The following is a 19,242-nucleotide window of genomic DNA, read 5'->3' as shown; positions in this document are numbered from 1 at the left end:
TGCTTTCGTATGAAACAAACTTGCCGGCATTTCGAAACCGACTTTATTGGCAGTTCAACAAGTTCGTTATAAAAAGAACGAAATTGTTGCAACCGAGACGGACGAGTTCCATTAAATTCGGTGTGAAATATAAGGTGCAAGATGATCGGTGTAGGGGGAACTCGTTTGATTTTATTATCATCTCTTTGGAAAATATAATACAATGCAGAAATCATGGGTTCCTGGGATCCGGACCGTTTTCGTTCAATGGTTCTCCGCGGGGAAATAATTCATAGAATTCGTCTACGCCGACATACAAAACTATAGCCTGAATGTAGTGAGCAAACGCGATAGAATCTGTAAGTAGGCTTTATCGTAGCGTACAATTTCCATAATTGGTCTACAATTATTCTCAGTTCTCCCTCGTTGGCATAAGTAACTGCTACCCACGCACGTTGACGCCTGTCCGGTAGACGGTACCTACGTTCCACGAGCGCTCTATTCGCGCGACTCGCTGCGCGGCGACATTCAAGTACCTAAGAATTTCATCGATTGAAACTTCTCGTTCGAACGGTAAAACATCAAAGAGATCCGCGGTTACATCGATTCGTAGAATGTCCTCTCGCGCCGCGTGAACGCAACGAGTAATGCAGACGGATTCACGCGACGTACAATATACAGTGTTTTTCCTTTCCTTCCATCTTATCTCTAAGATTAAATATTAAAATCAAACAATCAGACAGAGGTTAGAGACGAGGGGAAGGGAGATTAATGCGTTTTCCTAGCGCGAGTCGGAAGCGGGCGCTTCCTTTCTCCAGAGATCTGCGCTCTCGGCTCGCAACCGTTCATTCTTGCCCGTTCGCAGTGCTGGAACGTTCCCGAATGTCTATCGAGTAACGACGCAACTAAAAGCACGAAAGAGATACATTATTGCTATCAACTACGGTAAACGGAAGTGTACACTTGCCTCTGGAGGCGAGTCGTACACGGGACAATTGGAAAATATAGAACGGATCTGTAGACCCGTTTGTTCAACGAACAAAAGCTTGAATAAAACCAAGAAGAAGAGTAATAACAGAGACGTCGATGAGCTGCGTCCGATGTCCGGTGTCCGGTGTTCAATAGCCGATGAACACGCGGACGAATCTTTGACTTATTCGAATTACAGGGTACAATAATTTACATAGACGTCGGAGACCAGAAGTTCATTTCCCTTAGTTCCGACGGCTTCGCTTGGAATACGTTCGAGTAGACTGACTTCTCAGCGGTAGACTTCTCGTCCGTCCCTACGTATGTCAGATTCTGAGAGGATATGGACTTCTTCCTGTTCAGGAGCCTGGACGGCGGCGGCTGCGCCGGCGAGGACGCGGCGTCGACGTTGGACTCGTCCTCCTCGTCGATCTTCGCGGTGACGATCTCCCTGGACTGTCCCAGTATGCTCGCCAAGATCCAACCGCCCTGGTACTTCTCCCGGTCGAGGAGGAAGGGGCCTGTGAAGTACCGATTCGACGGCGTGCGTCGGCGCGCCTTCGGCGAACTGTCGGGGCTCCCGGCGGGCGAAGTCAACGGCGTGGCCGGCAGCGACTTGCTGCCCTTCTTCGGCTGACTCTCGGCTTGCTCAGCCGCGAACGTCTTGTGGAACTTGTTGGACATTATCTGATTGGCTACGAGGACGATCGACTTCCCGCAAAGTGCTGGCTCGCTGTGAAATCCATCGTCTATGCCCTGGGACTTCGCCTTCGCGTTTCCGATCGGCAATGTCTTGGAAGTCTGCTTGACCTCGTTCCCTAAAAACAAGTTCAGCTTGTACTTGGTCGAAGGTCATGACGCGACGGACGGTGTATAATTAAATAGAGTATGCGTGTGCAGCTTCGGCTATACCTTTGCCAGCCGCGGAAGTCGGCACGAACGGTTGACACGGCAACGGATGCTTGCTGAAGTCGATCTCCTGACTGCTCCTCGGCTTGCTCTCGGGGACCAGTTGCTGCTCCACTTTCACATTGCTCGCCGTGTCAATGTTCTGTTCGCCGAACACCTTGTCGATCGGCCGAAATTCTTGCGAAACTGACAGTTCGTTCTGTGCCTTTGGATACCGTATGTAAAAGAAGTTGTCGTCGTGAGATGGCGGGCTGAACGTGCTCTCATCGAAATCGAATCTGTGGAACAGAGAACCGATTAATGATGTTGATAAAGCGGTGTTAACGGTAACGAATAGAACACGATTGCGTAAGGACATATGTAGATATGTGTAGAAAAGTGTTGGAAATTATAGGGAACAATAGTAGTCGGCGATATGCTGATTTCTCTTAAGCCCGTCCGTGGTTCACGCATTCGGATCGTACCAGTAGAAACGTCATTCTTATGTTCTGTCGGTTCTCGAATCTTCGATGCGCAGTAGATTCAACGATGAATAGAAATTGAAGAAACTCGGTTTACTCTAGGATCACGTGAAGAACCGCCGGTGAACGGTTCAATGAAACGAAACGTTGCTCGATCCTCCGGCTCGTCTCTCTTCGACATAGAGGAAAACGAACGGTGTCACGCCGTTGCAGAACCACGAGGGCCGCGCGTCCGAGAGCGCGAACCGTCGTGGATCTGCGAGCTAAGAATAGCGACCACCAATGGCTCGTGCAACCAGCTGTTCGGTCACGTTGCCCACATTCCGCCTGTAAATATTCTCTGCCGTTCGAGAATATACTAAATGAGAAAACAAACTCTCCTCCACGTCTATATCGATCTCGCGCGATATACAATATGCAGTGTGAAAATAATTTGTCCCGCTGAGAGAGAGATGAGGCTTGGATTCATCGATTGCTGCAGAGGACTGAATGAATGTAAATGTGTAACGTTCGCGTTATCTCTCTCGCGCTTTTGCAACTTGTGATACAAAAGCGGCAAGAGTAAACGCGAACGATGAACATTGAACGTTAAGCATTGTAATTATCAACTACGTGTGAGGAAAAAGATACCTATTATCGATCTTTCCCTTCATCCATTGCGGCAGAGATATTCCACCACCGAGCGATCTGTCTTCCTGTCTCGTCGAATCCATCGTGTGGCAATCAAGATTCTCGTTTTCACAAATTCAGATCGATATATACTGTTCAATCGGACAGGAGATTTAATCTGTTTCCCTTCCCTTCTTTTCCCTATCCTACCCTTCCTTCCCTTTAGATTCTGTTCCTTCTGTTAACTTCTACTACGGCATACGAATTTACAATACAACTTGATTCTTAATTCTTCTTGGGAAAGATTATTCTTCTAGAGTTGTCTCGTATCGCTCCCCTTTCCTAGGAAATCAACCTGCACGTTGTTCTACCGACCTACAACAAAACAAAAACGGTGCATGCGTGCACACTTTACATACGTATGTAATGTACGGATATGCAATTGTGCGCTTACGCGTGTGCACCTCGGGAAGGAACAAACACAATGTTACAAAGGGAATTCATAGTTTTTGGTCGAACGACCGCAAATTGGATTATTCGAAGCGTCAGAGCTCATTCGTATTTACCGCCTCCTGAAACATCACGGTCAACCAACCATCGTGGATCATTCTTTCCGATCTCAGTTATCTTCCGTTTACTGGAATGCATTTTTTTTTTCCTTCGTAAAACTGTCCCGTAATTCTGTTTACTTCTTTCGCTTGGATTCTCGATCGATTCCTCCGAGTTTTCAATTTGTCACGCCTCGGCACACGTATAAACAATATGGAAAGCGAGAACGAATCGTCGAGAACACACAAACAAAGAGCCGAGTGTGTACGCTAACGCGAGCTAAGCGAATAATAAAATGAATAATTTCAAGGAGTTCTCGATAAACGTTACGGTTTTATCGCCGAACGTCGCGTCACAAATTCGTTTCGTAGTACACGGCTCGTATCACGTGACGAATAATTAAATGAATTTCGACGAACGCATCAGAAGTGCTTGACATCGCAAACCATAAATACATACGATGCTCCTGCTGTTTCGTAAGCGAAGCTTAAACAAAATACGTTCCCCGTCGTACGGTACGATGCGCATAAAAGCCGACTACGAATTTACTTACTTGATTTTTACGGTGCGTTGAATATTTCCGCGAAATTAATAGCCCCATAACTGCGATATTTTGTTCAAGACCTTGGAAACGGTAACACCGTTACTTCGTAGCGACACAATCACCCACCGTTCACAACGGATGACACAAGCTCGAACATGCATTACGTTGTTTCGTGTTGTGTGCGTCAAGCCTGTCAAGGGGGACGTTAATTTCCCTTCCAACGGAAATCCTTTGTCCTCGGGGAAACGCGAAAGAACTAGAAAAATCTAGGGATAATCAGTAAGAAAATTTATACCGACGCTGACGATAATTTCCCGGAAATTATCGAATATTTTCATCTGTAGATATATATTCGAGAAGACTTATATAATGTATATATTTTCGCACGTTAAAATGTTTCTCGGCCAATTATAGCGCCAGCTGCGTCCGTCGTGTGCGTAACCGACCAATCCGAGTGCCACGTGGCGTCAGCCTATTGCAAGACGGCGTTGTACAGTTCGAATATACGCAGTTTTCCGGCGCTTCTATAGACGTGAGAAATGTTCTTCCGGTTGTGACCGCGGTGGCGAATCGTTTATGGGAATTCTCTGAAATTCTCATCGGTTCTAATCGAACTTGAACGGTCAGTTCTGACTCCATATTTTCTGATAGATTTACCTCGGTTGTTCTTTCCTGTAAAATTTCGAAACATTCTTTTCGTATCGGGCGCAGATTGCAATTCAATTTTTAATAACAGTGGCTAACCTATTTGTTGTTGTGTTATCTATAGACGCCATGTGATCGTCTTTGACGTTTATGATTATTCTTGAGAATAAATTACATTGAACGATTGCCTCTTTTTCTGTGCAGGATCCAACCACAATGAAATTCAATCGACTTGTTACGTCTTCGCGCAGAAAAAACAGGAAAAGGCACTTCACAGCGCCTTCCCACATTCGGCGAAGACTCATGTCAGCACCTCTTTCTAAGGAATTACGACAGAAATACAACGTACGCTCTATGCCAATCCGCAAGGATGATGAAGTTCAGGTATGCTTGAAATAGTCAGTGATGCGTTTCATATAATTTCGTTTTATAAAGTAGACTTGTTTTCAAAGGTCGTTCGTGGTCACTACAAAGGACAACAGGTGGGAAAAGTTGTTCAAGTGTACCGAAAAAAATTCGTTATATACATAGAAAGAATACAGCGTGAAAAAGCTAATACTGCCAATGTATATGTTGGTATTGACCCATCAAAGGTAATAAGCAATTTTTCTGTTTAACTTCCTACTTCTGTAACTGCTTCAATTTCATTTGTGATGATTTAAACCATTCACATAGAATGAGACGATAAACTGGATAAGCAAACCGATGCTCAGGGTTCTCCTTTGCGACGGTGAACTTATCTTGTTTAGTCTTTTTACTGCAGAAGTATTGGCACTGATATTCTAGATATAATATAAATTACTATGCTACACAGGGACTACTATGTTACTTAGATTTATTTTCTTACACAGACTGTTATTGTAAAGCTAAAGATGGATAAAGACCGCAAAAAGATTATAGATAGGAGAAGTAAAGGCAGACTACTGGCTGCCTTATGGAAAGACAAAGGAAAATATACAGAGGACTCGACGACCGCCGCCATGGAAACTTCATAAATATATGTCGTATTTAATTTCTGTATATGTCAATAAAAAAACATTAATATTACAGTTCATACTTAATTGTTAACAATTTCATATTTAACATTGTACCATTTTAAGTCTTAACTCTTTTACTGCTAGCCCAAGATTTGTGGTATATACAAAAACTGCCAGGGCTGATTTGATGTGTTCACTCGAACTAACAGAATCGACATCGGTTTAGATGTAAACATTTAAGTAAAAAGACCAAGGTAACATACAGTAAACGAATAAAAATTCAACATTTAGGAAAATAAAATAATGTATACGAGGAAAAAATTATAATGCGCTAGAATATGTATTCTTGAATACAGTCAGATATTCTATAAATTAATTCTTAAAGATCAAAATGATCTGGTCATTGAAATTAATGGCCGCTGTTAAGCTTACTCTCCAAATTTTAGAAAAACGTATCTCGCATGTGATCGATTCTGATGTTCGTGATAAGAAAATAAATTTAATCAATCACATTCTCTATATAATAGCCCTATTTTTCATATATATTACATTGTTGAGGTTAAATTAATGTTTGTTCTGTTGGTATCATCAATACAACTCATTGTATCCTTTGTGTGTTGATTAGAAGATTTTTTTACGTTACTTTGGACGTATCCTTTTGCGTGTAACAATTTTTTTCACCGGTTTTATACTAACTGAAAAGAAAAGAAAAATATCTAATAATAACAGCAAGAACTTTCAAAGATTGTGCATGAATGGAAGAAAAGAGCAAACTTAACAATTTGCTTTGCAATATACCTGCTTTGTAGTTTATACATGATTCTCCAGTGTTAAACACACAGGACACATGACTTGTATCATCAAGTGTAATTTTATATTTGTGTCTTCCAAGTGTTAACTTCTTATTAGTTAAACTAAACTCTCTTCCCAATAATTTACTTTCGAGCACCTAAAAATTTGGAACAATTAGTTTTCTTTTATGATAGTTTACATATTATATGTAACTTACCACAGAAGGAATATCTAACAGATAGATATCATTTTCTTGTAAATCTTTAAGTGTAACAGAGGGTAAAGCAAGTTCATGTATTAAGCTTTCCTTTTCTAGCAGTTCCTGTAACTGTAAAGAAGAAAAGATGTAAAAAAGAAACAAATGCTGTAAAACAAGACTTAATGCTAAAAACAAAATTTCATTTATTTATATATACATTGCACGGTTTTGTTTGCACTGTCGGATTCTTGATTGTAGATTGCAATGTTGTTTCAGTTTCTAAATTTTTGTCAATTGTTTGACTCTCTTGAAAAGATCCTTTGTGTTTCGTATTTTTGTTTGGACTAGTATTTTCATTATCTGTACAATGTATACTCTGTTTTAATGAGTTTTGTGAACTTTTTTTATATTTATTATATTTTTTTATTTGGTCAGATTCATTATTGTTGAATGTTTCTTCATCCTCTGTGCTGGTGATACAAGTTTCTCCCAAATAATTATTCTTTTTTTTCCCACTGTTTTCAAATCTACAACTTTTATTTCCTTGTGAGTTCATACTGTCATTTAGTAATGTTGAATGCTTGAAACTCATGATATCATCTTCACTGTCCAATGATACGGAAGATTCTTTTGATCGTTTGAACAATTTATCTCTCATATTTTCTGTGTTGCAATATTGATCATCATCATCACTAAGACTAGACTCACTGTCCACAGTCAAATTTAACCTTCTCAGCTGTTGCAATCGCCTTTTGGACAAAGGTGACATGCTGTCCTCTGCATTGTGTGCTATTTCTACAGATTCTATTACTTTCTCATTGTTGACACAATTATCAGTCACTTTTGATCCTCTATTGATATCAAATAATGAAACATTAGATGATACGATTCTATATTTATTCTTAACAATTTCAGTGTGAGTAACCTTTGGCGTTAATTTTTGTTTTACTACTTTATTTTGTTCTTCTTCTTCATTATTTATATCTTCATCACTATCATCAATATTGAATATGAATGTGTCGTCAGTTGTCAAATTTGTTTCATCTTCAGAGACATCTTTAGAATACAAAGTGGGTGGTGTAAGTTCTACACTTTTTATACAATCTTCTTGCATTTGTTTCTTTTCTATTACACAAATTGCTTGTTTATTTTCTGGAAATTCTTCTTGCATTTGTTTCTTTTCTATTACACAAATTGCTTGTTTATTTTCTGAAAATTCTTCTTGCATTTGTTTCTTTTCTATTACACAAATTGCTTGTTTATTTTCTGAAAATTCTTCTTGCATTTGTTTCTTTTCTATTACACAAATTGCTTGTTCATTTTGTGGAAATTCTTCTTCTGTATCCTCATCAATACCAGAATCCTTAGGTTGATGTGTATTATCATTTAATAAAGATTGTTTTTGTAGAAACTTGCTACTTTCAGGTTCATCCACAGATCCTTCGTCAACTCTTAGATCCTCAACTGATTGTGCAAAATCATTATGTTGTAACTCTATCTTTGAATTTGTAAAATCAACATCTTGAATTATATCTTGATTTAATGGAGACATTAAATTCTCCTTGATATCAGGTAGATCTTGTTTATCATGCAATGTTTCATAATAGTCTTTTATTTTCAATTCCTCATTTATATTAATACTCGTATCAAGTTCTTCTTTTATTGACATTTCACTGCTTTCTTCTCTGTTTTCTGTTTCTTGTATTTCCTTGGCATCACATGTTATTTCATTAGATTTTGTACTTTCTTCTATTGTAAATGTTTCTTGGTTTCTTAATATTACATCCTCTTCACAAGCAGGTGAATCAGTATTACTCAAACAGGATTCATGATTATTAATTTCATTTAATTCATTTAGTCTGGTCCTATGAATATTTTCTCTTGGAGAATATGATAAATTTACATTGTGTTCTTCAATGTTTTCCTGCAACTCTTCATTCATAATATTAGAGAATGTATTCTTGAATTGTTCAGTGTTTGTTTCTTCTATTACCGTATCTGGTGTATCGCTTTTGCCAACGTCAAGATCTGATTCAGAGGGATAGTCTACATTTGACGTAGACACATGTGTCATACGATTTGATACAGGCGTGTCATATTTGTACAAAACATTGTAATCCGTAAAACTAGCATTATCATCGGTGTCGTCATCCTCTGACAAATGCCGGAGAACATATGTTTTCATTTTAATAAAACGACTGTAAGTTTTTAAGATATGGTAATGTTTAAGTGCAGTATTCATAACCTTAGTCGTACGACGTATTTTTCTGCACGGTGTCAGTTTGTGAGCCAAAGAAAGGTCCACCATCCTCTCCTTTACATTATTTGGTACTGTCTTCCAAGTGATTTCATTCGATTTCATTTTGTAGATTCACTATATCGCTTTGCGACAAAAGTATCAAGTCTAACCTAACTGTTTACTGATTTAAAAGTGATCCTTCCAAATAACACCATTTGAACTAATCTATAATGAATTAGAATGTAAGGAAGACACGTGAATACATATATGTCAGTAATGATTTATCGTATCCCTTAAATAGAAATTACAAAATGTATATAAGTAGAAAACTGACATAAACGACGTCGACTATGTGTTCTAATACACTAAGATACGAGTGTATTTTTCTGACACATGGTTTATAAACTTTCCTGTTAGGTATAATTACTTCGCTTAACTTAACTAGCCATTATTAACTTTCTTAAAATTATTTATCGTTATTACTAAATTGAAAATAATAGTGTATACACATTGGCGCGCGTGCGCGCGCATATATATATATAGATATACATACCAGCTTGCCAGCTTGATGGTACGTACGTCTTATACGTAAGTACTATATTCGTTTCAACTATCGAAGTGAAATGTAAAATAATAAAGCAAGAGGAAAAGAATAAAAGCTCTAAAATGTATGAAATATAATTGAAATTTCATACAATACTATTAACAATATATCAATGTCCTTGATTAAACGTAATATTTATCGAAATTCCTTTCACATTTCTTCCTTGGAACTACATACATAATCGTGTGTATGTAAAATGGATTTTACGATGAAATCGAAGTGTTAAGCTAATTGGAAAATTGATTCGTTATGACAAGTATGTATGAGAAGATTAATTACAGGAGATAGATTTTTTAAGTGGAAATAACGAGGAGGAAATAGATTTTTTAAAAAACACGAAGATTGTTTATATAAATATAACTTGACGCTCGGATAAAAGAAAAATATGTTATTTACGAATCTTTGTCATCTAAATATGCTCTTATATACCGGAAGTATGTGAATCGATGGATGTAGGTATGCACCTATATATAGGTACTTACATATATGAACAATGATGCAAACGAAAGAAAGGCAAAAGTGGAGGGAGTGAAAGGATGGAAGCAGAAGAAAAGGAATACAGCGACTATCAAAACATTTTATAATTGCTTTGACTTCTTTAGGTACAAGAAATAATTCATTAGTGATAAATTTTAAACCCGAGATGCCGAAGAGTGTTTAATAATAAAGTAACGTTGAAAAATATATTTTAAGGTTCACCAATGATAACAATATATGTAGTATGTAGAAGAAAGAAGTGCAAGAATGCAGAAGAACGCCGTCGCGGTTCATAGTGTGAACGAGCTACGAAGAATTTTATATTGAATTTGATTATTGATGATCAACATATGCAATCGTTTAATGAAAAAGGGAGGTCATTTGATTTTCGAATATTTCATTCCAACCGGGGAAAGTAAAAAGATTCATTGGGCCGGATACAGGTAAAGATGGTTCGAGATACTTTTTGGCTCGCGAAAGTGTTAGACCGATGATAATTTTATCGGTAGATTTGGTGAACATTAATGAAAAGAAAACTCAAGAATGCATCAAAATCGAAGGAAGAAAAAGCGAGTGAATTACGGTGTAAGGACAGTGGAGGTGTCGCGCGGATCGAAGGGTTTTGGTTTTACAATCTCGGGACAGCAACCTTGCATTTTGAGTTGCATCGTTCCCGGCAGTCCAGCAGAAAATGCAGGACTACGAGCCGGCGATTATTTAGTATCAGTGAATGGTCACAATGTCAGCAAAGTGCCTCACGATGATGTTGTACAACTAATTGGTTGTTCTAAGGGTATTCTGAGGTTACAAATAGCTGAAAATTATTATTCTGACTCTTCGGACGAAGAGGGTTTGGCAACCGTACGCTGTAGGCCTAAATATACTCATAAACCACGTACAAGTAATATAGGAGCGCTCCAGCTGCAATGTAGAGTCGCCAAAGTTGTAAGGGATCTGCAAAGCGGTGTTATGTTCGATACAACAGAAAGAGCGTCAACCGAATTACAAAACCAAGAGAGCTATTGCGGTTTACAATATCGTTGGGATATGTCTAGTCCTCTTCCACCACCGCCGCCGCCAACTTCGCACAAAAGAGACTCTGAAAAGATAGTGCATAGAACAGTAGTCGGTTATTTGGGAACTATAGATATACCGAACCAATTACACCCATCTTGTATGATGCAGGTAATACATATGTGCAGAAAGGAAAATTCTATAAAATTTCATGTACTATTTGTATAATTCATCGCGTGTCATTAAAGTTTATTTATTATTACAGGTTTTGAGGAAATGTATTAAACGCTTGAAAGCAGAGAAAAGGAACCCAACTACAGTGCTTTTAACAATACACGTTGCAAATATAAAGCTCACCAATTCAGAAAATCATGTTATAGCAGAATATCCGTCTTACAGAATAATATTTTGTAATTCGTTCTCTGAACAGGATAAACAGTATTTCGGTATACTGACTAAATCTGTTAAGGATAAAGAAAATATTGTTTCAAATTCGTGTCATGTTTTTACAATTTATTATAAATTAATAGACCATGCTGTACATTCCAGTGTGTGTAATATATTCGGCTTTACATGTACTAAAACATCTGAATTAAATGTTTGTCAAGAATTTCCTGACAGTTGCAATAGCCTGATCGGTGCAATACAAACTTTGTATATATCAGATTCCACGAGTACAGACGCGAATTCTTACAACGAAATACGAAGGCATCAAGATGCATCTTCTCCACAGCCAAGTAACATAAGTACATCTACGGCTCATTCGAGTAACAGTGATTCTGGAATTGGCTTCAAAGATGATTGCACCAGCCGTTTGGATAAAAATAATACTCAAGATGTTTCTCGAAGAAGATGTTATCCTACATCGGATTACAAGGTACACCAACTATGTTTCTTTCCAGTAATTTTATAAATTCCAATTAATAATACTCAATATTATACTCGAAATTAACGGTTCTCTATTCAAATTAATTCCTAAAGAAATTCACGGTGCGATAATGAAATACAATTAATTGAATTATCACGATAATCCGTAAGAAATAATGGCGCACGTAACGAATACGATGTATATTTTCAGGATGCGTGTGCACATTCGCCGAAAATGTACGGTAATGCGGCCGTCGACTTCAGATTGACCGTTCGAGCTGTATCTAACGCGTACTGGACCGAAAGAAACGAGTCGGACGCCTGTAAGAGTAATGGGAAGCTGTCTCACGAAAGTGTCGTCTTCAATGATTTTTGCAACAGAATAAGCGCGTGCACGACATCGATAAAAGATCACGAGGCGCACTCCGACTTACAAAAGGAAACGAAGAGGGGGAATTTGCCCACCTGTCCGTTACCATCTGCCTCTACTGTGAAGCAGGGGTTGGTTAGTTCGTCCGTTGGTTCGCTCGCGTCCGTTTGCACCACCGCGATGCTGCATGGCATAGAAGACCGCGTCGAGACCTCCGAAAACTCTACGTTCAGATCGAAAGCGTTGCTAACGTTCACGCAATTAACGGAACTGACGGAAACAGATAACCGGGATAAATTTAGTCCGAAAGTATTCTCCGGTATCTCGAAATCTTTAGTGCACAGTTTCGAGGATCTGAAAGCGAGCATGGATTACACTCGACCCCTGTGCCAAACCTATTCAGATAAGTCGGACAATTCACGACCATGGGGAAGCTTACAAGAAATTCGAAACATCGGGAGCTGCGTACAGGACACCTGTATGGTAAGGTCTATTTTATATTTTTATGGTTTTTATTATGAATAATTAATAATTAACCGGTATATAATATAAATACATCTTTCAATAAAATTAAAAACTAAGGAAAATAATATAAGAAAAACGAGGGAAAAATTTAGTTTGTGCATGTATGTATTAAACCATGTAGTTATCGAATTTCCAATCAAAACGGGGAAGTCGAGGATTGAATGGATGTAAAATAAAACATTTCTACGGATGAGTGTATTTCTAACGGACAGACGAACGAACGAATAACTGAATGAATGTCTGAATGAACGAACGAACGAGCGAACGAACGAGCGAGCGAGCGAGCGAGCGAACGCAGTAACAAATGTACGAAGGAACGAACGAACCGACAGACCGACCGACCGACCGACCGACCGAGAGATCAAGCAACCGACCGAGTAAATCGAGTAAGAGTGGTACGGCGAGGGGAAGAGAGAGGGAAAGAGAGAGAAGGAAATGAAGTTCAGGCGAATGTATGCTCGTGGCAGAGTACACATGAGAATGACATGTTCAGCTTAAAATGAACGTGACGTTGATCGCGATACTTACGACGACGCTAATTAGTGCTCAGTGATGTTCGATCGAATTATTTCGGTGTTCCATTGACCGCGGAAAGGTTTCGTTCGGTAGTGAGTTGATTGGTCGACGATATCAGTTGTGTTAGTGTACGTCGCGTTCCGCTGATGAGCACCGCTCGAAAAGCGCCGTGCGTGGAATCGACAATTGTCAACGGTGCACCGGTGCAGCTGGGCGGAGCCCTTATTAATACGAATTTAGGGCAGTGTTTCGTGTAGAAATCGTTTCAGGGAAGAACGTTTAGCGAGCTGATCGGTTCGATACGAGTGATTTACATTAGTTTCTCCCGTCGATAAATGGGATCGTGGCGCGGTTATACGGAGAAATACGATCTTCGGTCACGACATGGACACCGAGGTGAAATCGGTACGTGGTGCACAAGACAGCAGTCGATATTGTTATGTTGCCGATGTAACATTCTTTTTCCTGTTGGTAATATATTAACGGTCAGCGATCACGGAACAAAGACGTTTCATTTCTTTTTTTGTATTTATAGACAAGCTAGGTAAACGATCTCGAAATAATTATAAAATCGTCGCGATACGTCGATCGTTCTACAGAATATTTCGTTCCAAGAATTTTTCATGACTTTACGTTCCTCGAATTTTCTTTTATCGCGGCGCAACTAATATATTTTCCTCGTTCGTTCGTCACGTCGGATCGTCGGTATTACTCGAACTTTGCTAATTGATATTACGGTACCCGAAGCAGATACGCAGAAAGGTGCGCGGATCCTGTAGTGCTCGGGATTGTTAAAGATGCGGCGTGAAAAGGTGGGAAAACCTTTAATTTGTTGCAACCTGTGAGAATATCTCTTCGCTCCCACGTTCCGGTTCTACCTGCTTTTACGCGTTCCATTCGATTAATGTAATTAACGTGAAATGTAAATGAAATCATCGTGCGCGATTCTTGTAATCCGTTTGCTAGGAATTCTGTATCTAATCGAATCGTGTAATGTTCGATAGCTTTCAGGTAACAGTTTTCTCAAATATTTTTAGTATTATTAATGTATAATTAACGGGAGTATATAAGCATACAATTAATATTTTCCATCGGAATAATTTCGAAATTTCAAATTCCAAGGAAACCACCGAAATATCTTTTAAAATGTCGGGACAGAATTAAAATTGATTAACGGTTCGTCGTTGATTGTTTAGTAATTTTATGATTCGATATATTTTTAAAGTTTTAAATAAAAATTCCGACGATGCGATCGCGCAAGCGCTCAATTGTTCCCCTTTATGACTCGTTAAATCCTAGTTAACGACGTTGATCAACAAGGTAAAATTTTTTAATCTTTATTTGACCGTAGCACGGTAGCACGGAATTATGCGACAAAAACACCGATTACAAAAGTATACATGCATGGGCAAATGGTTTCGAGAAATTATTGGAAGATCCGAAAGGATTGCAAACATTTGCAGTGAGTATTTAATAGTTTTATTTATAGCAATAATTGTTCTTGTGCTGAATCTGTTGTTCTTTTAAAGGAATTTTTGAAGAAGGAGTTTAGTCATGAAAATATCTATTTCTGGGCTGCTTGTGAAAGATATAAAGACACTAAGGATATCGTTACACGGCGCAAGTTGGCTAGTCAAATCTATCAACGTCATTTATCTAATACGGCATCTGAGCCTGTGAACGTAGACAGTCATGCTGCTGGTCAAATAACTCCAGAGCTTCTCGGCGAAGCTCCTGCTAATCTATTTCTGCAGGTAAATAAATCATTTGTTATGTAACATATCACTGCTGTAGTTGTTGTTGTTGCTTTGTTGTTTGCAAGTTTCTTTGTTTTAAAATAATATGGAAATAATCCTTATGACTTTTACTAGGCACAGAAACAAGTTTTCAACTTGATGAAATTCGACAGTTACCCAAGGTTCTTGAGATCCGATCTGTATCGTCGTTGTATGGAAACAGGATGTTCCACGGTTGCTGTAGAGGATTGTGATTTAAGTCTCACTAATTCGCCTAGTGTGAAATTAAAAAAAAGCCATTCAGATGCTGAAGATCGATGTAGAAAGTCTATTCTTCCATGGAATAGAAAGAATAGGTAACCACGTATAAAGATGTATAGGGAAATCTTGCGTGTATAAAATGTTTACAAATCCAAATGCTGATATGTCGTTTTTCGCTTCTTAATTTAGGTCTAAATCAAAAGACCGCGGAGAGACCGAGTACAGTAAAACCCCTAGTAGAAGTGAAACCATTTATAAGAGTTTTACAACTATGAAGAGAGAGTCTGAAGGTAATAACAACGACGACAGTATTTCCATATCTAGTAGCAGGTCTTCGTTAGCTTCTTGGGATTTGGCACTGAGACAGTCGTTCCATAAACATGTAAGTACTCTCGTACGTTGCGCTAACTAGCCAGCTAGTTAAACGCAAACAGACAGTGATGTTACTTGACATAACAGTTAGATTGAAAGCATACGTTATGTGTGAAGTTATCGTAATAGAGTTTATCTTACAATGCGTTGCAAAAGGCATTTTTTCACTTTAGTACTGTGTAAACTACAGGAGTGTTATAAATATTATTGAGAACCGTCGTTAAAGCATGAGTAGAGAATTTGTTTGAACAAAACGATAAATAAATACAACAGATAACACATAATGTGTAATAGGTAATTACATTGATATTTTCTTTCGAATCTACAAAACTGTTGTATGTATAAATTGTAGTCTTTATCGTCCTACGAAGGACAGTCGAACGAATCAAAAGAAGTTCGTACCAAATGTACCGGGTTGTGTCGGGTAATATTACCCGACGGATCGACCACGGTTGTGCCGACTAGCCAAACGGAGAGTATTAAAGATGTGGTTACACGCCTCCTTGATAAAAGAGCTCTTCGATACTCTAACTATGACGTTCTAATCCTAGCCACAGACGAGGTTTGTGTTCTCTCGTATTTATTTAACGCATCTTTTCGAAAACACTGTCGAAAACTAACAAAGTCGGTCTTTCTTCTTATTAACTGGAATCCGAGATTCGCTATACTGGGACGTGTGCTTTGCTACCTCTTCCATTACTTTCTTCCTTCCAGAGACGTTTCTACCACCTAACGATTATATCTTTCATTCGCCATCAATTTACTCGGTGTCCAAATCTAACTAAACATTCTGGTGAGCATAGCCTGGAGATGGTATAAAGTGTTGCTAGGAGGGCGTGTACTTTTTTGTTACCTTGTTATTTACTGTTATCTGTTATCTCATACACGTCAATACTGGTTTTGATAACCATGCATGCGTTTTTTCAACACTGCTTTCGTAGTTGTACACCTTTGAATTTAAGATATAAGACACTGACAGACATTTCTAAGTGTATTCACGTACTGCCTCTAATTGGAAGCAATCTGATTGGACTCGTAATTTTAACTGCCAAGAATACGGCTGACGGACGAAGACGCGATACGCATCTATCTTTTGGTTTTTGTTTTGTACTTTTAGACAATAGAAGTGAAATACCCGTCGTCTGTACTAGCTGGCCAAGAAGTAGAAGTTGTCCCAACGAAAATATTAAAAGTGGACTTACCACCGCGACGTGTAATAACTGTGATTGCACATAAAGGTAGAACTCTTAGAGAAGTGTTGAAGCCGCTGTCAAATAAGTATGGTTTCAATCTGAATACAATCACTGTCTGGAGTGAAAATCATTGCGTTTGTATGGATATGCCAGCTATCGATGCTCCAGCCAGATTGACATTGACTAACGTAAAGGAAGAAGGTAAACAAGCCATTTTTATATACCGTCTTTTATATCTCTGCGGTGTTGAAGAAATTAAGAATAAAAACATTATCGTTACGTAGATCCGATGCACGAGTTACACACGGTGAAATATACCCACGACGTGCCGCTCGCTCAGCCGACGTTAGATGAGATCACCAACAGAGTCTTCGAAGAGCTGTTGGTTGGAAAAGGTGCGAGCAAATATCAGTACAACGATGGCTCATGTAAGGTAATAGAAGCAATTATCGAAAAGATTACTGTTCGATATTAGATTATCGCTCTTTATTAAATTTATGTTGTGCATGCAGTCGGACGATCAGCGCTCCGAAGGTTCCTCCATTTTACCTAGTAAATTTTTTCTCCGCGATTCTACGATGCATGGAAAAAAGAAGGTATGAAATACACAGATGTATTTATTTCATTGTTTATTTGTACGTCGTCTGTATCACGCATAAAATGAACATATCGTCGTTTCTTGTTGAAGGGAAAATCCAAGTGCAATTCAAACGATAAAGGAAACGCAAACGATTACACGTCTGAAGAAACTGTCAAGTCTCATCCTCCTTTAATAGCGAAATGGCGGAATGGCGTTAAGTTGCAGTTGCCAGGAAAATTTGACGGTGAAGGTAAGTGATATATATAAATAAATATATAAAATATATATATATTTATAACATATATATTTATATTTATAATATATATTATATATTTATATATTTAAAATATATATATATATATATTTTCTCCATTTTGATGAATACTATGGAGGAAGAAAACGGTATATGTTTCTGATGCTCGTTGTAGATCTATACGAAGGATTAAAACGAGCTCAAAGATCCAGGCTGGAAGATCAGAGAGGAACGGAAATTAATTTTGAATTGCCAGATTTCTTAAAGGTAAACGGATAAAAGCATATTCTCTAAGATATACTCATGCGTATCTATCCGACGATACGGTATTTTTATGACGCGTGTAGACATCTCGTTGCCTTTTTACATATATGTTACGTTGAAACTTTGATCATGCTGCGTTTCGACCCTTAAAGCTATGAAATTACTGATCAGAACAAGGAAAATGGTAAACCGGCGGATCGCTGCAACAAGGTTCGAAGACATAGGATAATGTGCGCCAGTACCACTGAAGCGAACGCTAAGTTTTATGGGTCAATTAACGAACGGGAATGTATTGAGGGACAGGATCAAAGCACGGTAGCTCCGTCAAGGAACGGAAATGTCAATGCAGAAACTGCCGTTGTATCCACCGGTGGGAAAGATTCTCAGAGTAAGTCTGAAGACAATTCGATCGTATTGGTCCCGACTTTAATGGATGGAAACGGGGATGCGGATACGGATACAGACACGGATACGGATGGGAATGGGGATGGTGTTGCGGTTGCAATCGGAATTGCCAAACGAGAACGAGACCGTGAACGAGAACGAAACCGACAAGTGGTCGTAGAGAACGGATCCGGCTCTCGAATAGTCGCTTTGGATTCTTTCGACCTGCGAACCCTGTCGAACATGAAATCATCGAAACCTCCACCGCTTCCTCCGAAACCTAAAAATCTTATCACAAACGCTACTAAAACTGGGTATTTCGTGTCCTCGAAATCTTTACCAAAGTCCATTCGAACGATTCCCATTAGTTCGACCGAATCAAGTCGAAAAAATATTTTCTAACGTGTTGGAAAATTCGTACGTTTAACTCGACCGATTTGCGCATTCCATGCAAATCGTAAAATACGTAGTACATTTCTATTTTGAGATTTGTTGCGTAGACGCATATATGTATACACGTTCCATCCTATATACATAAAAGAAAGAAAGGAAGAAAGAAAGGAAAAAAAATATTGGAGAAATGCCACGACCGTGATGCGTCGTATTATTTCGTCCGATTGACTGATTAATCTATCTGTAGCCCGAAATTTCAAAAGTGCCTTGATGCGAATCATGCTAGACGCACAATACATTGCCAGCTTCATCCGACGATCGTGTTGGTTGATAAATATTTATGATCCTTTTACGATATAGCTGTTACTCTCCTGGTTGTACAGGACATATATTTTATTGTAATTTATAGTCGATGAATGTTGTTACATGTAAACAAAAATAAATATTTGAGATTTTATGCGAAACGAATAAATTACATAAAGTTTATTTTTCAAATATGCTCCTATATTTCTGTCATGATTCCTTTGTATCGTTAATTCTCATATCTTTAACCTGTCATCG

The 19,242-nt window shown here is 38.6% G+C and overlaps 4 protein-coding genes across 7 annotated transcripts; 2 read left to right on the top strand and 2 right to left on the bottom strand.

The window, feature by feature from the left end:
- Positions 1–151: 151 nt before the first annotated feature.
- Positions 152–4,361, bottom strand: LOC116433467 (uncharacterized). Of its 2 annotated transcripts, XM_031991598.2 has the most exons (5): positions 4,030–4,361; positions 3,382–3,499; positions 2,949–3,302; positions 1,861–2,135; positions 152–1,766 (listed from the first exon to the last, which is right to left on the bottom strand). In XM_031991598.2, the coding sequence occupies exons 3-5, from the start codon at positions 3,029–3,031 to the stop codon at positions 1,159–1,161; spliced, it is 966 nt and encodes a 321-aa protein (XP_031847458.1). In that variant the 5' UTR covers positions 3,032–3,302; positions 3,382–3,499; positions 4,030–4,361; the 3' UTR covers positions 152–1,158. The 2 variants fall into 2 exon arrangements, with proteins under 2 accessions (XP_031847458.1, XP_031847457.1); XM_031991597.2 differs by lacking the exon at positions 3,382–3,499 and having other exon boundaries at positions 4,030–4,349.
- A 111-nt stretch (positions 4,362–4,472) lies between these two features.
- Positions 4,473–5,721, top strand: RpL26 (ribosomal protein L26). Its single transcript, XM_031991605.2, has 4 exons — positions 4,473–4,642; positions 4,870–5,049; positions 5,118–5,258; positions 5,517–5,721. The coding sequence occupies exons 2-4, from the start codon at positions 4,882–4,884 to the stop codon at positions 5,658–5,660; spliced, it is 453 nt and encodes a 150-aa protein (XP_031847465.1). The 5' UTR covers positions 4,473–4,642; positions 4,870–4,881; the 3' UTR covers positions 5,661–5,721.
- On the bottom strand, positions 5,662–9,416 carry LOC116433464 (uncharacterized). Its single transcript, XM_031991588.2, has 4 exons — positions 6,851–9,416; positions 6,652–6,762; positions 6,441–6,591; positions 5,662–6,337 (listed from the first exon to the last, which is right to left on the bottom strand). Exons 1-4 carry the CDS (start codon positions 8,993–8,995, stop codon positions 6,282–6,284), a joined length of 2,463 nt encoding a protein of 820 aa, XP_031847448.2. The 5' UTR covers positions 8,996–9,416; the 3' UTR covers positions 5,662–6,281.
- On the top strand, positions 9,389–19,167 carry loco (regulator of G protein signaling family member locomotion defects). 3 transcript variants are annotated; one of them, XM_031991584.2, is made up of 16 exons: positions 9,389–10,078; positions 10,170–10,396; positions 10,463–11,138; positions 11,233–11,844; positions 12,046–12,687; positions 14,597–14,707; positions 14,775–14,999; positions 15,117–15,337; positions 15,432–15,624; positions 15,967–16,176; positions 16,732–17,008; positions 17,092–17,240; positions 17,320–17,403; positions 17,496–17,637; positions 17,816–17,907; positions 18,076–19,167. In XM_031991584.2, the coding sequence occupies exons 3-16, from the start codon at positions 10,497–10,499 to the stop codon at positions 18,688–18,690; spliced, it is 4,215 nt and encodes a 1,404-aa protein (XP_031847444.1). In that variant the 5' UTR covers positions 9,389–10,078; positions 10,170–10,396; positions 10,463–10,496; the 3' UTR covers positions 18,691–19,167. The 3 variants fall into 3 exon arrangements, with proteins under 3 accessions (XP_031847444.1, XP_031847446.1, XP_031847445.1); XM_031991586.2 differs by having other exon boundaries at positions 10,170–11,138; positions 18,057–18,204; XM_031991585.2 differs by lacking the exon at positions 15,967–16,176 and having other exon boundaries at positions 10,170–11,138.
- The last annotated feature ends 75 nt before the right edge of the window (positions 19,168–19,242 follow it).

The sequence above is a fragment of the Nomia melanderi genome, chromosome 13 (genome assembly GCF_051020985.1).
Source record: "Nomia melanderi isolate GNS246 chromosome 13, iyNomMela1, whole genome shotgun sequence".
Lineage (NCBI taxonomy): Eukaryota > Metazoa > Arthropoda > Insecta > Hymenoptera > Halictidae > Nomia > Nomia melanderi.
Note: the sequence above shows the minus strand (reverse complement) of the source record. Positions and strands in the feature narration are given on the sequence as shown.